Below are 21,124 nucleotides of genomic sequence, written 5' to 3' on the forward strand. Positions count from 1 at the left end.
AGTTACTAAATAATATCTCTATGGAAAAAAAAAACAACATAAATGGAAAAAAACCTCGAACTTATAATGACCTGTAATATAAAATATGCTGTGACTTTATTAGTGGTCCTTTCAAATGACAATTAGTTTTCTAAGTCCATGACAATTTTACAACTGCTTTTCCCTGTTTTGCCTCAGGATTGGTGGGGTCGTTTCACCCCCACCTTGAACTTTGAAACCCTATGTGTCCCCCTATAAGATGACACCTGTGTTTACACTATTTCATGTCAAAATGGCAGCTCTGAAAAAGGTCTATTGTGCGCGGTCTAAAATAAGCAGAGGTAAACCTGCCAAAAAAAGTTATAAGCATGACCTAAATCAGTGTATGTGCGTCTCCCAAACAATTAATCATTGTGACTTGACAGTGAAGAACACATTTTTTCCAGAAACACAAATCTTTATTTTCAGTATGACATTAAATGCAAGCCAGGAGGCCAATATTATTTTTCCTTTAAGAAACATGTTATCAGAAGACTGCCATGAGAAAGAAATGATTTTTTTCTTACTCTATTCTTTTCTAGAGCTTTGAAGCAACACCAATTTAACAGTCAAACATACAAAAATATCAGCATGCATAACAGCCCATTTTGTCAACAAACAGTCCAGAGGGCATGATGGGAAATGCAAATAAGCTGCTGTAGTCCAGAGTTCTGCAGAGTTCAGAAAAAAACAAATGTCAAAAAGAGACAGAAATATTTTATAAATTATAATAAATTAAGACAAACTTGATGTAAGGACGATCAAAGTTCAGAGAGAAGGCGTCAACTGTCCAGCAGGCTCTCCTCTGTGCAGTCAGTGATGTGTTTCCAGTTCCACGATGGTCCACTCCCCCTGTGGAGAAGCTGCGTCTTCCGGGGAGAAGCTGGTCACTGTGATGCTGGTGGAGGAGTCCTCCATGGGTGATATGAGCTCTGCCCAGCGTTTGAAGGTCTCCTTCTCCGGGGACAGGAAGGCCTGCGAGTCCAGGCAGTCACGTGACAAGGACAGTGTCTGCTTGATAAGGTACTGGGCCAGGTTGAGCTCCTCAGGCACGGGGTTAATGACACCCAGGTTGGACTCGTGGTCTGAGAGGAGCTGCCGGAGCAGGTTCCAGTCCCGCTCGGCGAACTCGCTGCTTTTGTCATCGTCCCTTCTTTGATTTTCTTCCTCTGCCTTCAGTTTAACTTTCCTGTCCTTGTCCGAGCAGTGCTCAAAGGCTTCTCCCACATCCATCTCGTAAATGGGAGAGAGGGCTTTGGATGGTCGGCGGTCATGTTTGCAGGTTTGATCCAATCTGTCACAACCATTCTCCCCTAAAAACAATTGACAATACTGCAAAATGACAAACTGGCATACTCCTCCACAGTTCTTTTTTTTTTCAAGTCAGAGACTAGTCGCTGCCTACTACAATAAAACACTGATTACTGAAAGTTTACCCTTAATGCAACTGTGTCCTTTAAAAGATATACCATAGTGAAGTTAGTTGAAAGCAGGACAGTGGGGAAGCAGTGACAATGAAGGTCCAATTATGGTCTGTTAGATGACGATACCAATTTCAATATCAAATCCTTGAGTTTCATGACTTCACATATGGATGTCAAGGATGTACAGTTGCCTTAAAGGTAATGCACAGAGGAATGCTTTTCTGAATGCATCTCTTTATCCACCTGTTCAAACAAAGTAAGCCATGCACTGCCAGCACCAGTGAACTTTGCATTTCAGTCAGTAAGTAACAGTGATATGTTTGGAGATTTACGTGCAGGTCTTTGAACGAGCAGACTTAAATATTGTCACAAAAAACCTAAAACGCAAGCAACAGTGCTTTACTTAGTAGCACAAAAGATGGCACACCACCCAGTTTCTTTTGACATTCTTGGTGTTTTCTATTTTTAACAATTTCAGAATGGAAAAGATGAAGTAACCAATCACTGTTCAACAGTGGAAACAACATAATTTACATGTTTGCATGGGAACAGACCCTCAGTAATGGTGCAGCAAGATTTCTTTTTCTGAATATGATAGTGAAGAAAGAGAGACATGGCAGAACCATGACGGCTGCTCTAGAGACACATCACATACTTTACAGAGGAGGCTACTGACACTACACAAACCTACTGAACAAAAGCTTATAGACAACAAAATACAGTTTCTTAAAAATCTAGACATAAGTCTACTGGGTATGACGAAAGGTAATGGATAAAAAAAAGCCATACACAAAAATGGATGGTATACGGGGATGACAAATTAATTTCAATAGTGGCATGCATGAGTGCAGTGCAAAGAAAAATAAAAAAAAACAAAAAACAAACCCAAAAAAAAAAAAAAAAAACTCAGGAAGAGGTACATTCTCGAATAAAAATAAAGCTTAACAGCAGGGAGATGCAAGGGAAAAGTTTCCCAGAATAACACACTTTTCTGAGAAGCAGTGGCTTCACTCTACAGAAGTTTGAAAAAAATCATTACTTGCATGTAATTTACCTGAACACAAATTTTAAAGGTGCTACACGTGGCATTTTACCATCAACAGATCTTTAAAAATTAATTCTGAGATGTTAGTATAATAACTGAAAACTGAAAGACCATCAGTGAGGAGCTAAGCAATGTCTAGTGACACTACATTGTGTTATGGCACAAAAGTAAAGCTTATGGAGCAAAACTTTGTATCTCAAAATAACAAAAGTATGCCTGTCTGTGGTCTCTGTTAAAAAACAGAATATTTCATGATGAGTATTGAATAAAGTACTCTATTAATATAAGTATAACTTTAAGGGTACTGGTATTGTAATATTTTAAACAATGCCCAGCTGTAACTAAAAGCCCAGTATATTTATCCTAATGAAGCTAAAGAAAAACAACTCTCATGGAGCAACAATGGTGTAACCGTAACAGTTACTATACCAACAAACCACAATTAATTTGTCAATGATATATTGATGTTAAAATGCTATATGTCGCACCTTCAAATATGTCAAATTATCTTATGGCTTAAAAAGGCCAACGACTGTTCCACTGCATAAAAGAAATGACAAAAATAATCAAAAAATCTTATTTTTATGTACATAAAAGTGCATTTACGTCACAGGCCTTGTCACAAGGCAGATTCTTTTTGACAAATACAATTCTATGATCAGTCTTAGTGAAGATTACACTGCTTTCCCCTTTTTTGTGTAAACTGAGTTACCAAGGCCTAAATGCCTCTGACTAAAGGTAGTTCAGTTGTTTTCGAATGTACAGTTTAGGTTATTTGTTATGATGAGACCAATCTCCATCTTTAAAAGGATATTGACGTTGCAAATTCAAATTCACAACAGCTACACAATCAATGGGTTGGAATGGGAGGAAGCTTTTAACTATGAGGATGTGATCACCACTGATTTCATTTGAATTTGAACTTTATTTTGTAACTAGTTGCTAAACTAGTATGCTCAGTGATATCCTTTTTCTGAAAGAGGGATAGGTATGTGTTGGATGTAGGCAAGGTCTAGGATTCAGAGCAGGAGAGAATGGATCTTGCAGGGATAAACTACACCTTCACTGATGGAGTTTGGGGATAAGAGATGGGTTCAGGTTTGGGGTCTAGAAGAGTCCGTAGATCATACATTACCTGCTGGAGATTGTGCAGCATGTACAGGAGAGTCCCCTGTCTGCTGAGGCTCATTTAAGTCTAGATGTAAATCAGCTTTCTTGCTTTCTGAGGGGTTGGTGTGATTTTTGCGCGGCCCGCCGTTGTACTGTTCGGTGTGCCGCAGATCCAGGTGGCAGGGGCGCTCCTGAGGAGGGACGTCTCTTGTGTCAGCATCGATGTGATTACTCTCCTCTTGCACGGGCTCCTCGAGCTCTGTGAGGAACACGGAGGATTTTTCTTCCTGTTCCTCATCCTGTTTTTTGTGCTTCGTACCCGCATGCTCAACATGGTTCTGTTGGTCACTGGTGACTGTAGAGTCAGACTCGAAAACATCGCAGGGAGTCGCTGCGTCATCAGGATGTTGAGGTGGAGTCTGGACGCCGCCCTCCTCTGACCCCAGCTCCTCACACTCGTCGACAGAGAGCAAGACAGAGCGACGGAAATTAGAAGTCGACTGGTAGTCGGGCTGGTCGTTCTCCTGATCCACGCCATCGTCGTCGAAAGCTAGGTTGACGATCCCCTGAAAATGTGGCGAAGGTTCAGTTGGCGGTGGTGGAGCCTGACCTGGAATCACCTCAACTTCAGACCTCTCATCTTCTGTAGCCTCCTCATCATCGTCCTCCTCTTCCTCCTCTGAGGAGAAGAGCTGGTGGTCGGGCACGCTCTTTACAGTCACAGTGGCCTCCACCTCCGAGTGCTCCTCCTCAACAGGAGCCTCGTCTCTCTGCAACCAAGAACGAGGACGCTGTCTCGCTCCTTCCTCTTCGCTGGTGGTCTCTGCTTCTCGCCCACGCAGCCGCACCTCCACTCTCAACCCCGCCCCGCCTTCGTACATCTTCAACTCCTCCGGAGTGCTCGTGTCACTGCTGCTGCGACCCAAGAAGTCGTGGCAGCGCATGGTGCCACACTTAGAGACACCTCTGTCATTGGAGCAGTCGTCATCCTGCGAGCCTCCCGCGTCGTAGTCCTCTGAGCGGGGCTTGATGTCGTCAGAGGAGGTGGTGTGCGTGCTGCCAGTCTCGGACTCTGGGCTAACCTGATGGTGGCCGCTCCAGGAGTCCTCTAAGGGAGTGTCAGTGCTTCCCATGCTGCAGGGGGTGTCTATGGGGCGTTCAGTGTCTCTGGGAGAATTAGGGGAGGTGACCTCTTGAACTTGCCCTCCGCTGATATGAGCTGAGAGGACACTGTTTGAAGATTGTTTGCAAGTGCCTTCATTAGCAGATTTGATAGGGGGGATGTTGCTAGCTGCTGGTGTAACACTGCTCTCCTCACCTGCACCGTCAGTAGTTTCTGACTGTGCTTCAGTCTTCTGGAGACTCTGCTTTGGGCTTGATTCTACTTGAAGGTTGAGTGGATCACCTCCGCCCTGGCTTGTTGCCTGTGAGTGTGCTGCAGGCTTGTCAGAGAGCGCTACTTCTGTACTATCTTTTCCCACAGCAGCATCACCCGCATCTTCACTTGGAGCAAGCTCAGTTTTGCAATCTATATTTTTACTATTCACCGCCTCTTTTGCTTTGGTTCCTGACTTCTTGGGGGCAGCAGCAGCTGCTGAGGGTTTGGAAATGCCTCCAGTCTTTACAGAAGCTTTCTCCATAGATAAATCAGTACTACTTTTCGGCTTTGGTCCAGACTTGGAAGCTACAACAGAAGATTGCTTGGAGGGGGCAGAAGAAGCTTTTGCTGGTTTAGCGCTGGATTTAGCCAAGGCTCCAGTCGCTGGAACTGGTTTTGTGATCTTCTTTTTAGGACCATCACTGGCTGCTTTGTCTGGTGCTGAGGATTTCACCCCGTCCTTGCTGTCTTCTTTCCTGGGGGAAGCTGGCTTTTTTATGTTGGATCCATGCTTGGAGACTAAACCAATGACAGAACAGAACATTAATACATCACTGCAGTACACCTACAGACATATGAATCCATCAGACTTTGAACAGCTCACCATGGTGGTCTGGTGTGCCTCTTCCCTTGGTGTCTGCTCTCACTGCCGTTCCTCCACCAGACGTTTTCTCTGCTGCTCCAGTCTTGGCTTTTCCACTTTCCCTCACGCTTGACTTATTGGTAGGGCTGTAAAACAAGACATCAGCAGACAACATAAAACATCAAAGTGACCACAAATGATCTTCCAACAATATCCCAGTTAATTAATACCTCTGACTCACATCATCATTAAAACGTATTTATGATAAGAGCTGCAGAAGAGAAAGTAAATCCTGAGTTCATGTTTCACACCAGCAGGGGGCAGCAAAGACTTTTCTCCAATTTAGTCAAGGTCAAGCCTCTGAGACATGAACTGATTATCAATGCAAAGAATTTCAAGTTGTTACTTGTGTCCTTGTGAAGGATGTTCCCTTCCTTCCCCTGGTTTTTAACAAAGTCTTTGGGAACAAGAGAATAGAGGACACATTTTTACAGTTTTGCTGTGCCAAGGTTGATGGACTCTCATTAGGTGACATCTCAGAGTACAGTTTTAAAGAATCTATCTCAGACTGTTATACTAGTTGGTAATATTACAGGACCAGTTTAAAAAAATACATAATGTACAAATAATTAGTTTATTAACCTAATTTTAGGTTAGAGGGGAGTTCAATGTTACCCATCTATCCCAGAGTGAATTATACAGGTAACTTCAGCAGGCTGCAGAAGCATCAAAATCCAGTAACATAAAATCTGAATACTAAATAGAGAAACTGTTAACTGTACCATCTGTTTCTTTGCAAATGAAGCCAATCTAAGGAGGAAACCAAGATATGTTTTATTAGGCCATCAGCTATTTATTGGCAAACTTGCACGGTTGCTTTTCAGGGAGACTATTAAATATTAATGTGCTTCCAGGACAGATGGGAGTTTGGATGATGCTGACTGTAAAATGGGTATTTTTAACACCTTTGAAGGACTGATAAGAGGCTTGTCAGAAAACACTACACAGCTGCTTTTATCCTCCTGACAGCCACATGTGGCCTAAAAAAAACAACAAGGTGATACTGTGCTGCAACAGCCATCTTTTTGCCCTATATTTACATTACTGAGTGTGCAGTCTAAGGTATGTTTGTTTGCTTCCAAGGCACTGAATGCTCTAAGCTAATAGGGGTTGGATATATTGACATTTAGCTCATATTGCAATTTGGTCTGGTCATGTTAAAACTGCAGGGAGGATGCAAGGCATTTGTTCAGAATAAATGCAAGTTCAAACCACAGCTGTATAGGCTGCAGTGTAACCTAATACAAACAGTAGAATGAGGGTTGTTTCAGTAGCAGTATCAGAAAGGCCTCTGATGCATCCTAAAAGACTGGTTTGGGTAAAGATGAGTGCACACGTGATATCACATCATTTAGTAGTCCAGAAGCAGACCCTTGTACTTCCCAGCAGTGTCTTGTATGCCTTTTAATTCAACCTAAGCTAGGCCACACAATAGATATCACAAGACTGTATACTGATAACTACTGGGTTATCAGTATACAGCTGTTAATGTTTCAACTGATTTCAAATCAAATCTATTTGGCAATCAGTTCAGATAACAGAAATATATCAGCTACACTTAAGGATTTTTATTACAATGATCTCTTTTTGGGTTGTTTTTGTCCTGATATCCTCAGTATTTTGAGAGTCAAGTTCAAGGCCCCTTATACACATCCTGTGAGTTCTTATACACCACATTCAGTCTTTGTTTTTTTTGCCATTTAACACAACATTTCCTATTTCTGGGTGTTAATTATTTACAGTTGTAAAATGCTCTTTTGTTAACGTTGACTTGTGTACAGGAAATTATTGATGATCAAAAGGCTCAATGGATTGACTTGAACTTGCAAAACTTCACTTGAGTTACTTTTTTTTTTTAAGGCACAGAGTGGTAGAATAGTACTTATGCTGGATCTACCCAAAGGGGAGGCTGACATCAGTTAGAGCCTTTAAATCAGAGGTACTTAACTAGCTTTGGATGAAGGCCACTTTTGCAAAATGACAGGAAATTAATAAACAGACAAAATGACAAAATAAAAATAAATCACCAATAACGTATCTTTCTTTGAAATTCTTTGTTTTCAAATGAACTGATTTACTAAATTAACTTGGTACAAGGATTGACACTAGGCCGACATGAATGACAGATAAATCAGATATTTTCCTTCGTTTATGGCTAAAACCATTCTAGGTGTAAATGCTTTGATTACATTTGAAAAAGTTATATAAAATTCAGAGCCCAACCAATACTGGATTTCTGGGGTCTGATATTGATATATATTGGCCAATATTCTTTATAAATAGAAAATCCAAAATGGCAGCAGGGCACTGAAATAGCAAACTTTCACTGGTACTTTTAATAATAATAAATTACTAACCTATAAATAAAAATAACGACAGAACAACTTAAATAAAGAAAATGATCAAGTTGATTAAATATAAAAACGTTACCAGATTGATACACCAATAGTTGTCGGGTTAATCAAGGGTGTATTTACATTGCCTCTTACTTTATGTTGCATGTATTTATTTATTTCTGACTACTACCTACTCCTTTTGAGTAAGGTTCTCTTTGGTTTGTATGTGGGTGGGACAGGGACAGGATTTGGAGCCATGTTTGTGTGTGTTTGTTCTGTTTGTCATGTTAAATTGGAAATCTGAAAATAAGATATTCCAAAATTGCTGCCTATAAAACAAAAAAACAGAGGAATCTGCATTATTTTCTGTAAACAAAAAAAGGAGACCAATAGGTCCGACATATATTTCTGTCTGGTTCTAATAACATTCAACACAGCTGGAAACTCGTCCATCATGCAGTCTCTCAAATGTTGCCAGATTTGGCCCACAGGCCGCAAGTTGAGCATCACCGCTTTAGATGTGACAAGAAAGGATAATAATGAGCACCGTGATGCTTGGAGTAAAGCTCACCTGCTGGTCTTCGTCGTGTCTGATTTCTGAGGAGGTTTTGTCAGAGGGGATTTGTTCACCGCCTTCGCCTGATGTTTGGGTTTTGCACCTAAAACAGAAAGTGAATGAATGCATAAAAGTTTGTCAGGGCACACAGTATGGAAACTATCAACCGATCAAAGGCTACACGTAATTCCTTCACATATCCTCCATTTACTCAAGAATAAGCCAAATGATCGTAAGCAGGGATACACAGTAGGGTATTGTGCTGTTAGCGTATGAGCTCACATGTCACTTTTAGGGTGGGGCACAGGGACACATGCTGCGCTTCTACCAGCAGGGCAGACAGCTGAGGCCCTCTTTAGCCCAGAACACTCATATCAGTCGGGATTACCCCACCTCCCTGAAACCATCCTCGCCACAAAAGCTCAAAGTGATCCGTCACACCCCCCTGTGTGACAGCTGTACAGGGTTTTGACCTCTGCTGTGAGTCTGTACACTGATACCAGCAGGCTGCCAAGGACAGCCTCATGTGCTTTGTTCACTGATAAATCAACATTCATACATGACACCGCCCTTGTCTTCCAAAAATCCCTCTTGGCTGCAGCGCAGCATTCATCATACTAATTAGCCCACAGGTTCTTTCATATTTCAGCTACAGTGTTTTAACACTGGAGTTGACTTTCAGACACTTCAGCTTGGCTACAGTGATGTCCTACATTGTAATTGGTGTCAGTCACGGTGATTAAATGTAAAGAAGTCGATAAAGAGCGTAAACCTGGGACGGAGTGGGTGTCGTTGCGAGGGCTGCTGGCACCATTCTCTGGCGAGGCACTGCCCGATGTGGATGTAGCTTGGGTGGTGCCAGCAGCGCTGTCAGCTTTTCCTGCTGAACTCTTCTGAGCCTTCATTACCGGTGTCTGGCTTGTAGATGTGCAGCTCGGGGGAGATGTTTTAGGCCTCGCACCTGGGTTTGGCTTCTTTTCTTGCTCTTTAGCCCCATGAGCACTTCTGAGGCCATTGGCACTGGCTATATCCCGCCTGCCCCCTGCAGCCCCTGTGCCATTGACAACCGGTGTACCAGCTGATGCTGTCTTTGCTTTCGCTGCTACACTCCGCTCTCCTGGTTTCTTCACATTCTTTGCTTTGGATGCGTGACCATCTCCTGGTTTGTTAGCCGTCGCCAGCCCATCAGACTTCATGGCTGATGCAGCACTACGGGAGGAAGAAGTTGTGTGTTCAGACACCCTCTGGGTCCTGTGAACAGGAGGACTCTCAGGTGCAGATGAAGGGCATTTTACAGCCCTTGACTGAGGGGGAAAAAAAAACACATTAGTCATGTAACTGCAGGACGGGATTAATCAGCAAAGAACCAGAGCGCATTCATATGAAACTGAATAACATTAGTGCAGATTACCACAAGCCACTGGGGCATACCACTAGAAAAAGATGTGGTTTAACATCATCAACATATATGCAGTCTGTTGAGATTTCAATAGTGTAATCTGCCAGTGAAAATTCTTTTTAGGGCTGCAACTAACGATTGTTTTCATAGTTAATTATTTAATTAATAGCTGTTTGCCAATAAAATCTCAGCAAATTATGAAAAATATTGATTGATGTTTCCAAAAGTCCATGTTGATATCCTCAAATGTCTTGTTTTGCCTACAACCCCCAGAAATTCAGTTTACAGTCATAAAAGACTGAAGAAACCAGAAAATATTCACATTTAAAAAGATGGAATCTGAGAATTTGGGCATTTTCTCCTACTCAAACCAAGTAATTGATTATCAAAATAGTTGGCAAATAATTTAATAATGAATTACTCATTGCAGATCTAATCCTTTTTTAACTTGCTTTCAGGTTTTAGCACATGTTCCTGTTCTACTTTTGCGAATTTAAATCAGCAAAATAAACTAGGAGCTCATAATTGCTTTTAGTGTCAGTGGAACAATTACATCAGTGAACTGTGTCTGGCAGGTTCAGAGCCTGGCAGAAAGACTGGCAAAGTTCCTGTTTTGACTGCATCAAACCACTTCCTGAGAGATCTGTGGGAGCTCCACTGCTCTTAACCACTCATGCCTAACCTCCTGGCAATCCCTGTCTGGATCACTTCAGCCAGGCTTATCTTAACCATACATCTGCTTAGAGAGGCCCTGCTGCTCTTTTCATACTGTATCTCTTTGCTGTGAGGATGGGGCATTTATGACATATGGCATCTGATGGCTACAAACTTTAATCACTGTCAGGGATTACATAAACTTCTCCGAGCTAAAACTGCCCTGCAAGTTCACATTATTTCAGCTGAATCAATGTCACATGTCGTTTCCTGACTCTGAAACAACAATAAAACTAAATAACTAAATGTTAATAATGCATTATTGGATGATAATATTACCTGTGAGCTTGTGAATACAGGTTTTTTAGCAAGTCTTCGATTGTCCCCTTTATCAATAGCATCTGTCAAAACAGGACAAAAGAAAGACAAAGTCATCAATTTGTCAGGTAGTATTCTGTCTGCAAAACAGATTAGTCAAATCCAAGCATAACACAGATGAGAAGGGCTCCACTGTTTTTCTCAACATGCTGCCTGGGTCCAGAGGAGCCATTCTTTCCATTCACAAATTCTCATTTCCACACCCTGTGTTTACCCTTTGGTTGCTTGACCAGTAGGAAACAAACAAATCAATGGATTGATCAGCAAGCAACGTCTGGCAAGGAAACAAAGCACAGCCTTTTCTACATGTATACTTCATACAAAAAACAATTTCAGAGCCCTGTAATTTACATCATTTAATCAAAAGAAAATGAGGTAAAAATTTACTCTATTGGCTGTGAGACCTGGAATCCAATTTCACTGGCAAGAAATGTACCAGTAATAGGCACACACTGATACCAGCCAAATGAATTATTCATGCAGTGCATTTCAACACATTACTAGCTCAGCAGTGAGGAAACAGCATGTTTTTTGTATCTGTGGATGGTTCTAATCATATGCAGACCCACAAAGACAGGAATCCTGCCTTTCACTCCCACCCATTTAAACAAGCATGGCGTGTCTGGTGCATTTAACATGTTAGTGTCCACTCCTCTGCCAAAGACAGTTGAAAGGTAAGCTAACATGTAGCAGAAATTCATAACAACAGCACTGGATAAAGAATAAAAAGGTTAGAAGTGGCCAGGCTATGTAGACAGAAGCCATTAAGTGTTAAATAAGGCAACAGCATATGCTCCAAGGGCTTCAGTTCATCTGTAATGATGCAGTGCCACTGCTTCAGCAGGGAGGAAAAAAAAAAACACACATACATCCACACACACCGCAGCATGAATATCCTGTGTGTGACTAGAGCAAGTATATCCTTCCTTACCTGCAAGTATCCTTTCTCTGTGTTTGGAGGACAGGGTCTCCCATCCCTGCGTGTGGCGGACAGCGTAAAAGGTCTGAAGCAGGAAGGTCCACAGCCGACCGCGTAGCGTACAAATCTCCTGCCTGAACGGCTGGCGGTAACACAGAGGAGAGGGAGGCAGAGGAGAAGAATGGAAAAGGGTGCGCTACAGCACAAGCGAATCAGCAGCTGCTTGAAGAACCTTTCGCCATGGCAACAAATACCCCTCCCTCCTCCCTCCCTCCCTTTCTCTGTCCCTCCCTCCCCCCCTCCTCCGTCTCTGTTGCAGAATCCACTTGAGCTCCCTTGAGCGAAATCAGTGATGTCAGCGGCTGATGCCCATACTCCTGTTTCCACGCCTGATTATAAAAACAGGGCTGGAAGGTGGGGAGGAGCTATCTCCACCTCCTCCACTGCACTAACCACACACCCCTCACCAACAGACACACAGCCAGATTAGTGACGGCCGCTGGCACATGTCACAGTCTCCCTCAGCCTAATCCATTCTGCCATACAGTACGGTATTTACAGGGGTTATGCGCTTTAACTCGTGCAGCCAGGTCACTTTCCCCTGGAAGTCATCTCATAAGCTTAACCTGCCCACTCATACACAATACATTTTGTTAATCGTTTTAACTGTATCTCTTCACCAACGCTTACAGTTTTGAGACTTAAATTGCAGTTTAAATCTTAAACTTGACTACCATATACCATCATTTCAATACTTGTTGATGCATCACCTAATAATCACAATACAGACACTTTATATTGATAACTAACGACATTCAATAATGTGTGTATTCTGAAATTTAAATAACAAAATAAACTTGCTATAATCAAAGGCTAACACTTCCAGTTCTGAATAACCAGAGCTGCTGCAGATTAAATTTTGATGAAACTAGGAAACTATGTAGGAGGGATGATGTTCTTGTTATTCGCTGGCTAAAGGGGTGGTTGCATCATTTGTGTCATGTGCTGTTGAAGGTGACCCATGGAGTTTTTGACCTTGAGCAGTACTATGAAGCAGTTTTTTGAGTAGCTCCCCACATGTGCATCCTTGTGCACATGCATGCAGGTGACCGAATACACAGTCTTGCCAATGTTTCCATACTTTTCCACTGATCTGCATCGATATTCAGTGTAATGTGCCAGCAAAGGCAGGGGAAAAGAGGCTAGCAGGTATATAATGCAGGGCTTAAAGTACTTAAAAATGGCTTTGCAAATGTTTTAGGAGGATGGAAATGCATTCAATCAATTTGTTAAACCTCAGAGATATACACAATGAGTTTTGGTGAACTTATGCTGTGTCTCAATTTGTGTACATCTGTACTTGCACTTCCTGTTTTGAACGCACAAGTGCATTCACATTGACATTAACGGCAAAACAAAGTGCACTGTGAGTACACAGATGTTGTACTTACAATGGACAAAAAGTTGATTGTGGAACGTTGGACACTTCTCAATCTCAATAGTCACAATCTTGTCTATGTTGGGGAAGAGGCATGGCTACGAAACTTGAAAACATGGTGGTCAAGACAGCTGAGGAAGCAGCTGCATTGACAACAGTGGCTGCAGTAAACACCAAATTATATAGATGTAAGTCAGCATGTATTACTATACAGTTGTCAGATCGAAGCCACAAATATTTGTAAAAATTTGGTACCACAATTCAAATATAAATCAACATATTGGTGTGTTTTCAGTAGGTAGGAGGAGGGAGATTCAGCCTGTTGTTGATGGGCGAATCTTTAAACCCACAAGAAACAGAGGGCAAACAAAAGCAAATGAAATAAAATGGATGTTCATGCTGAATGAAATGAAATTGAACACAAAATGATGAAACAAGCTGGTAGATGTTTTGGCGGGGGCCAGTAAAGCTCCGTCTGGCTTCAGTTCATCTACAAAGAAGAGGAAGCTGTGATTGGTAAAGGCACGACTGTCAGCACTACTCTGTCCAAATCTGCGCACTACACAAGTGAGTACAGAGTGTGTGCAAAGTGCACTATATGACAGTGTACTAACAGAAGTATTGGAATTCAGACACAGCATTAATGTAATGCTTTTGTTTGCAAGAAAACTCCATGGAGCCCCTTTAAATGTAGACAGGAACAGGAAGTTATTTAATGTACACAGAAAAGCTGATTTTTTTGAGTGTGTATAATAAAGTGCACCTATATTTTCTCAAAATACATTTTTAAGGACTGAGCCAGATTAAATTAAAGTAATGCATTTGGAAGAGTTTCAGTTTGAGAGCTCATCATACCTCATCTTAAGAAAGCGAGACAAAGTTGAGCACAGTCCTTTTGTGGTCTTTCTAATGTGACGGTTGTAATGTGAAATTCCACGTAGCTGAAGTGATGTAATTATAGGATTTTTCTTACTAATTTGCTCATCTATACACTGATGTTCAAGTATATTTGTGATCAAATGTACAGTATGGCTAGATGTCCAAGAAATCACCACCAATAACTATCATATCTTCCTGTAACTCAAGGACTCATAGGAAACCCCAAACATACCAAAGCCAAGCAGCATCAGACCCATTTCACATCCTGGCCAGGAGCGGAGTTGCCAAACCACGTTGGACAATACATGCTGACGCACTCAGACCAACCCTAAACACATATTTACCCCAAGGTCCTCGCTTTGGTCTGAAAAGCCAAGTAAATGTGGAGTTTGCGCTTCCAAAGCTGTATGCTACCCTGCATCCAGAACGAAGCAAAGCACATGAAGATAAAGAACATGAAAGCACATAATGGTTGTTAGTAACTCTAGTTACAGGAGAGAGACAAACTGACATTAAACAGAATGGTCAGGCTGTGTTCACACCTGTAGTTTGGTTGGTTTGGTCCAGACTAAAAACAGAAAAAAAAAACCAGCAACTTGTAATTAGAGAAGTTAATGCTTATTATTAACTGATTATTCACTGTTAAAACTGAACCAATTAAAAATTGATTTGTTTAATTGACAGTTTATATGGCAGTAATTGTGCATTAGACATTTTGTCTGGCAGAGCTGGCAGAACTTAAAAAATGGAAATACGGGGAAACAAAATAGGAAAAAGGGGCATTTCTATCTTATTAATGATTACTTGATTGACTTATTGTTAAGCTTTGTTTATGCTGTGGCATGGGCCCCCGCAGACAGTGAGTGAGCAACAAACTCGCACAGACACGTTTATGTTCAGCGCGTTATCCGTTCCTGTATTTGCTGAAACATCAGGGGGCGCACAAACACATACTGTGAAGAAGCAAGAAATCAGTGTTACCAGTAAAACGCCGAAGATCAAACACGGCAGCACACGCGAGAAAAAGAATTGTGAATAACTGCAAATTCATATATATTCATGATCATACTGAATGTTCTTTTGTTCTTGTGACACCTTTTTAAAATCCTACACATGCCTGTTTTAACTTTTGTATGCAACTAGGCGAGAATAAATCACAAACAAAAAAATCTTTGACCTAATCCATCTTGAAATAAAAAGCTCCGCATGAGAGTCTAGCGCCAAAAACTGACAGGTGCAGGAGCATGAGCAGCAATAACTTTGAGCCTACACACTCGACGCAAGAGATCAACTGATAAGAGCAGAGGAAATAAAGTTTAGCAGTGAAGTTGTCTTGTGGCATGAAATGTACAGTGAAAGTTGCAGTTTGCCCATGAATAAACACTGCAGAACAAGTTCAAGAATTTCTTGCTTTCCTTCTGCTGGGTAAAGTGAAGGGAGTGTGGAGCAGAGTGGCTCGGCTCCACCTGGTTGCAGAATAGAGATAAACATATTTATTTATTGCATTTTTGCTGGGCATCAATCTTGCGTTTATGCACATATTGTTTAAAAAACTAACCCTGAAGGGTAAACAAACAATTCAAATCATGTTACAACCATGAGATGCAGCTGAGCTAGTGTAAATAGCTGAGAGATGAAAATGAGAGCGTTTCTGTTGCGCAAGACATGCAAGTGAAATCGCAGTATTCGCAGTATAAGTGCAGTATCCAAATTGCAGAACCAAATCACAATTTTTTAAGAAGGAAAAATGTATGAGAAAACAGCATTATAGTGAAGTACTGCAGAGCTGCAGAGATGTCCTGGCCTAAAAATCTTGTTCTCCAGATGAAAGAAAACATGTTTCTTTGGTACAGACCCCAACTAATGTCACAACATCACGATTTTAATTGTTTTTTGTTTGTTTTGGTTTTGGTTTTTAGCCGAAATGAAAACTGTGATGCAAAAATGATCATTCCTACTATTCATAATCCACATCACAATCACAGTCTTAATCGCAATGTGACTTTTTTACCATACCATTTTGCTTGTGGTTGAGACAGGAGGTTAGTGTGGTAGAATGGTTAATATTCAGGTTTGATTTGCATCATTCACACTGGTCTTAAAGGGATAGTTCACCCAAAAATGAAAATTCCATCATTATCTACTCACCCTCACACCAACTGAAGGTTGAGTTAAGTTGTTTAGTCCACAAAACACTGCTGGAGTTTCACAGGAAAACAGCGTTGCAAAATCTCCCAAACAAGTGAAGTAATGGTGACCAGTTTTCAAAAGGAAAACACAACTGACAAAAAACAAAACAAAACAGAAAATGTCTCCATACTGCTCATCTGGTTGAATCCAATTTTCCTCAAGTCACAGCATGTCGTTCGCATATGCATGCACACCATCACACCACACACACCCAGTTCAGATGTTTGCAGGTGAATGTGGCTCCAAGCTACAGATCTACAGTGAAGATTGCAGCTAAAACATGGTGTAAGTGACGTCTTTCAAGTCAACTTGGCATATTGGGGCTTTAAGAGACTTGTATTACACCAGACAAGTATTATGGAGGCATTTTACATTTTTTCTTTTCCATCTGAAAACTGGTCACCATTGACTTCAATTATGTGGGAAATTCTGCAACTCCAGCAGTGTTTTGAGGACTAAAAAACTAAACATGACCTTCCATCACCATGAGGGTGAGTAGATAATGACTGGATTTTCATTTTTGTGTGTACCATCCCGTTAATGAACAGGACTGAGTGAGAAACCACCCTAAATAGATTAGATGTGAGCACAGCCTAATGGTCACAGTATGATGTCTGTTTTCAAAAAGACAAAGGGTGGAGTTCGGAGAATCTGCTTCATCTTACCTCTTCTTGTTTGTGCCCTCTCTGCTCCAGGAGATAGTTCTCTTCCATGTCATCTCCACACAGATGGTACACAGCAGTGAAAAGTTCACAGCAGTTGTCCACAGTCACACCTTCTCTGATGGCTGAACACAGCTTCTTCAATAACGTGGGCTCTCTGGTAAACTCTTCCCTCTGTAATGACATGTAACAGACACTGAGAAAAAACCTAAGCTGAAGGTAATAACAGTAAAGGAAAGTGCATTAGCCACCGCCTTACCCTGCGGAGGTCCTGGAAGGCTTGAGTGCGGGTGACTTTGGGGAGATTTTGGACAATGACACTGAGGCTCTCCTCCTGCAGCTCTGTGGCGAGACTTCTCACCTGTTGGGCCCACTTGACTTCTGGGAGACTGCCAAGCAACTGCTCAGTGCCACAGAGCATGGTAACTGCATTCTGCACAGTCTGAATGGAAACATCTATCAGCTATAGAGTCTTTCTCTAGACGAGAACACAAAAATAAAGCTAAAAGAACACAATCCTACGTAAAAAGCCCTCTTTTACTCCTGGCCAGGACCTATTGATCAGTAGAGGGACTCCCCAAATTGTGTAATGGCTCTTGGCCAGCTCCCATTCAGTGCTGGCCAAGAGTGAACAATAGTACATTTGTCTTGCTTTGTTTACAGAATGAGCACCACCTCCTTGGTGGTGATGAGAGACAGACTCAAAATTGAATTATCAATTATGAGGCTGGATCACTCCCCATCTGTCTGCATCCACATCATGTCCCTAAATTAGTCTGTCTTTAATAACTGAGAATTGAATAAAGGTCATCTTTGATTTGATCATGTTTGACTTTCCTTCCTGTGGAAAAACAGTGGAGAATGGGTTGATGATGTCTGTGCAATTACATGAATACAGTAGGGTTGATGAGTCCAAGGGAGGAACTCACCATGGTGTCAGTTACAGCTGTAAGACAGGCTCTATGGAGCTCAGGGGGCAAGAGGGAAAAGTTTCTCTCACACCAGGTCTTCACAAAATGATCAGCGACCCACCTGAAAACACACAACCAAGAATAGACAACTTGCTTTGGAGTTGTTCAGAGGCAATTCAGTGTCTGGGCAACTTCACTTTTTCACAATCACACAAACTCATGGAGGCCGTTTCTATGTCTCTGCAGTGTAAATCCCGAGCAGTCTCAGCCTCTGAGGCTTGGAGCAGCGGTCGGCAGAGCTTTGCTCCCGGGAACAACAGCATGAGTGAGGATGAGAAGGTCAGTAACGCACTGCTGCACAGAGCAGCGCAGCCCGGTTCACTGTCGTGACTCATCAGACTCAGCAGAGGCAACATGGTGAGGCCACACCTCCCACCCCCCCTCGCACACACGCAGACACACACCACTGCAAATCAGAACCAGCCCACTCGCTCAACACATCCTATCCCCCTGACCTACATTCACACACTTCTTGCCCGTTCTCTGCAGAGCGTAGTTAGCTTGCAGTAGTATCAGCTACAGGAGGACTTACAGTGAAATGTACTTGAATGCTGAGTTTGTGTGCACGCAAGAGAATAGAAAGCAAAGCAATTAAAAAAAGCTGTGCAGCACACTGAAATATAAAAAGACATAACAGCATAAAGGTTTCAAATTAAAGGCCCAACGTGTAAGATTTAGGGGGATCTACTGGAAGTGGAATATAATATTCATAAGTATATTTTCATTAGTGCATAATCGCCTGAAAAGATGAATCATTGTGCTTCCGTTTCTTTAGAAAGAGCAGTATATGTCTACAGAGAGAGCTCTCCAAAGATGCTCAAACAAGATGACGCACAAGCTGCACCAATGATATGAAATGGTATAGAATTCCTGTCTCTTACGTGGGCACAACTGGACGTGCTGGAAGTGTTGTGAACATCATTTGGATGGATGAAAGCAGATACAGAACACTAGATACAGTACACATTTGATGTTTATACCTTTTTTGCCACTCGTTTTTATCTGCTAAATCAATATGCTTAATATTGCTACAGAGCTTATCTCTGCTGCCAAATCTCACAAGTGTGCTGCTGAGAGGGACAGCTCTCGAACAAAGTTAATTTTCTCCTGACTCCTGTCTGTCTGAAAATGAAATTTTAGTCTCTAAGTGTTCAGAAGATATGTGACTTGTAGGGCTGAACTCAAGTCAGACTTTTTGTCAATCAGATTTGCCTGTTCGATATGAAGATTCACCGATTGGTTCCACCTTTCAGTTCAGCACCACATTAAACTCCTATACCTGCCTACATTAGAGATGTGCAGGCTGCAGATTCCTGCGGGCATGCAGGTAAACTGCAGATAGGATTAATGGTAGAAATATTAATTGCGTTCTCTAACATGAACACATTTTAAGCTTAATTTTTTGACAGGCAGGCACTAATGAGCAGAGTAGACTTATTGTGCCTGTCTAAATTCATATATGAACCTATCCCAGTATGTTTTACAACTCTGCTGTTGTCTGGCATCACCTGCCCTGCACGCTCTGTGCTCCTTCACACCATGAATTAAGGATTTATTTCAACCAAACCAGAGTCTGTGATTGTGGGAGCAGTCCAGTTTTTATTTATGATTCCACTTATTTATAATTCCTGTGTCCTCCTGTGTCACCCGGTCACTGTAGGCAAATGCATACTGACTGACAAAGGAAAAAAGAATCTCAGGGGCAGCTCTAAAGTGCAAATGCAGGTCTCTAAATTAAAGACAATAATTGTTCCAGGTGGGTGGATGATTTATGCATATATGCGGTTTCGGATCATCAGAGTCGATTTGCACATCTTTATCCTACATGAGTATGTTTTTCCAGTAAGATTCATGCTTTAATGCCTTTCTTTGTCATTTTTGATGTGGTGATATATCAGATTTGAACACAGTCAGAGAAATTAAAAGTGTGTATCCTGCTGCTCATAGTTCAGGTATAAAATCCCAGCGCACCGCACCTCCATTTCTGTCACCTTTCTCTGTTTCTATCACAGTTTTGTGGTCTGTGGTGATTTCATGACGTGGTTTGTAAAGTTTACAATCCACCCTGCACTGCTCTGTGTACAATGATAGCTCAAAAACAAGAGTGGAAATTTGTTTTGCCAATCTTGTTTCATCGTCTCTCATTAGCTGTCGCATGGACTTTTTAAGAAGTGAAGTTATCCCTGAAATGTTATCCCTGTTTAATCCACCGACTGACAAAAGGAAAAGGAAGGAAAACAACTGCCCAACTTTAAGAATCTCAGTCAGCTGAGAGGTCTCCGACTGATAATTTGAATCTTCCACTTTCAAGATTTGGAATCTTCGACTCCAAGGGGCTTTTCACGAGTCTCCTAAAGGGGTGGGGCAGAGGCAAGACCCTTGTGACACAGATACAGGAAATGACTCTAAGTGCGCTGTTTCTTTTCTGGCCACTCTCTGGTGATTTCTCTTCCATGGAGGCCACCAGGTTTCACTACCATGTTTCTAAAGTAGCCCAGAACACACAAAACAAACACTGGCTCTAAAAAGGACCTTTATTTTCTCAGCCAAGGAGGAGAGGGGTATTCAGCTGGTTGCAGTCTGCAACCTTACTGCTAGATGCCACTAAATCCCACACACTGTTCTTTAAAATGTGATCCAAGTGCACAAGTAAGCTTCTCAGTGCAATGCAATACACTGTCTTTTATTAAACAACAGTCCTTAGAAATACCTTAACCTTGAAATGTGACATCTCCATTTAAATTAAACAACAAAAATCAATCAAGAAATGTTGGAAAAAATCCTAAAGACTAATTACCTTAAAGGATAACAAATATCAAAATATTTTTGTCATTGGAGTGCTGTTTTAAATTATACTAAAAGAAACTGCATTACACAACTAACCCTGACCCTAGGCTACATAATAACACTGACGTATAAACCCACATGCTGGTTACCTAGCAACAAGATGCAGATGTAACTTGCAGTGGCAAGAGAGGCGACAGGTTGGAATGTGTTGCACTTTTTTTTCTAGTGACATTAATAATTTATTTCTAAGATCAACTTTGATAGCAATTAAATTTTTAGGGCCATTCATTAAAAAGTGTTGACATTTCCAGATGTTTATGTACATGATGTATAATGA

General features: G+C 41.6%; 1 protein-coding gene across 1 annotated transcript in view; it reads right to left on the minus strand.

Annotated features, from left to right (window-relative positions):
* Positions 1–415: 415 nt before the first annotated feature.
* The window catches only part of btbd8 (BTB domain containing 8), a 37,178-nt gene continuing 16,469 nt past the window's right edge, over positions 416–21,124 (minus strand). The window contains exons 10-19 of the mRNA XM_084722503.1: positions 17,959–18,061; positions 17,289–17,471; positions 17,033–17,203; positions 11,873–12,002; positions 10,903–10,964; positions 9,283–9,814; positions 8,526–8,613; positions 5,580–5,704; positions 3,623–5,494; positions 416–1,331 (exon numbers count right to left, since the gene is read on the minus strand). Coding sequence (XP_084578629.1) covers positions 832–1,331; positions 3,623–5,494; positions 5,580–5,704; positions 8,526–8,613; positions 9,283–9,814; positions 10,903–10,964; positions 11,873–12,002; positions 17,033–17,203; positions 17,289–17,471; positions 17,959–18,061 — 3,766 coding nt within the window. The 3' untranslated portion in view covers positions 416–831. The remainder of the gene's footprint in view (positions 1,332–3,622; positions 5,495–5,579; positions 5,705–8,525; positions 8,614–9,282; positions 9,815–10,902; positions 10,965–11,872; positions 12,003–17,032; positions 17,204–17,288; positions 17,472–17,958; positions 18,062–21,124) is intronic.

This window comes from Lutjanus erythropterus, chromosome 7, assembly GCF_056507025.1.
Source record: "Lutjanus erythropterus isolate fLutEry1 chromosome 7, fLutEry1.hap2, whole genome shotgun sequence".
Taxonomy (NCBI): domain Eukaryota; kingdom Metazoa; phylum Chordata; class Actinopteri; order Lutjaniformes; family Lutjanidae; genus Lutjanus; species Lutjanus erythropterus.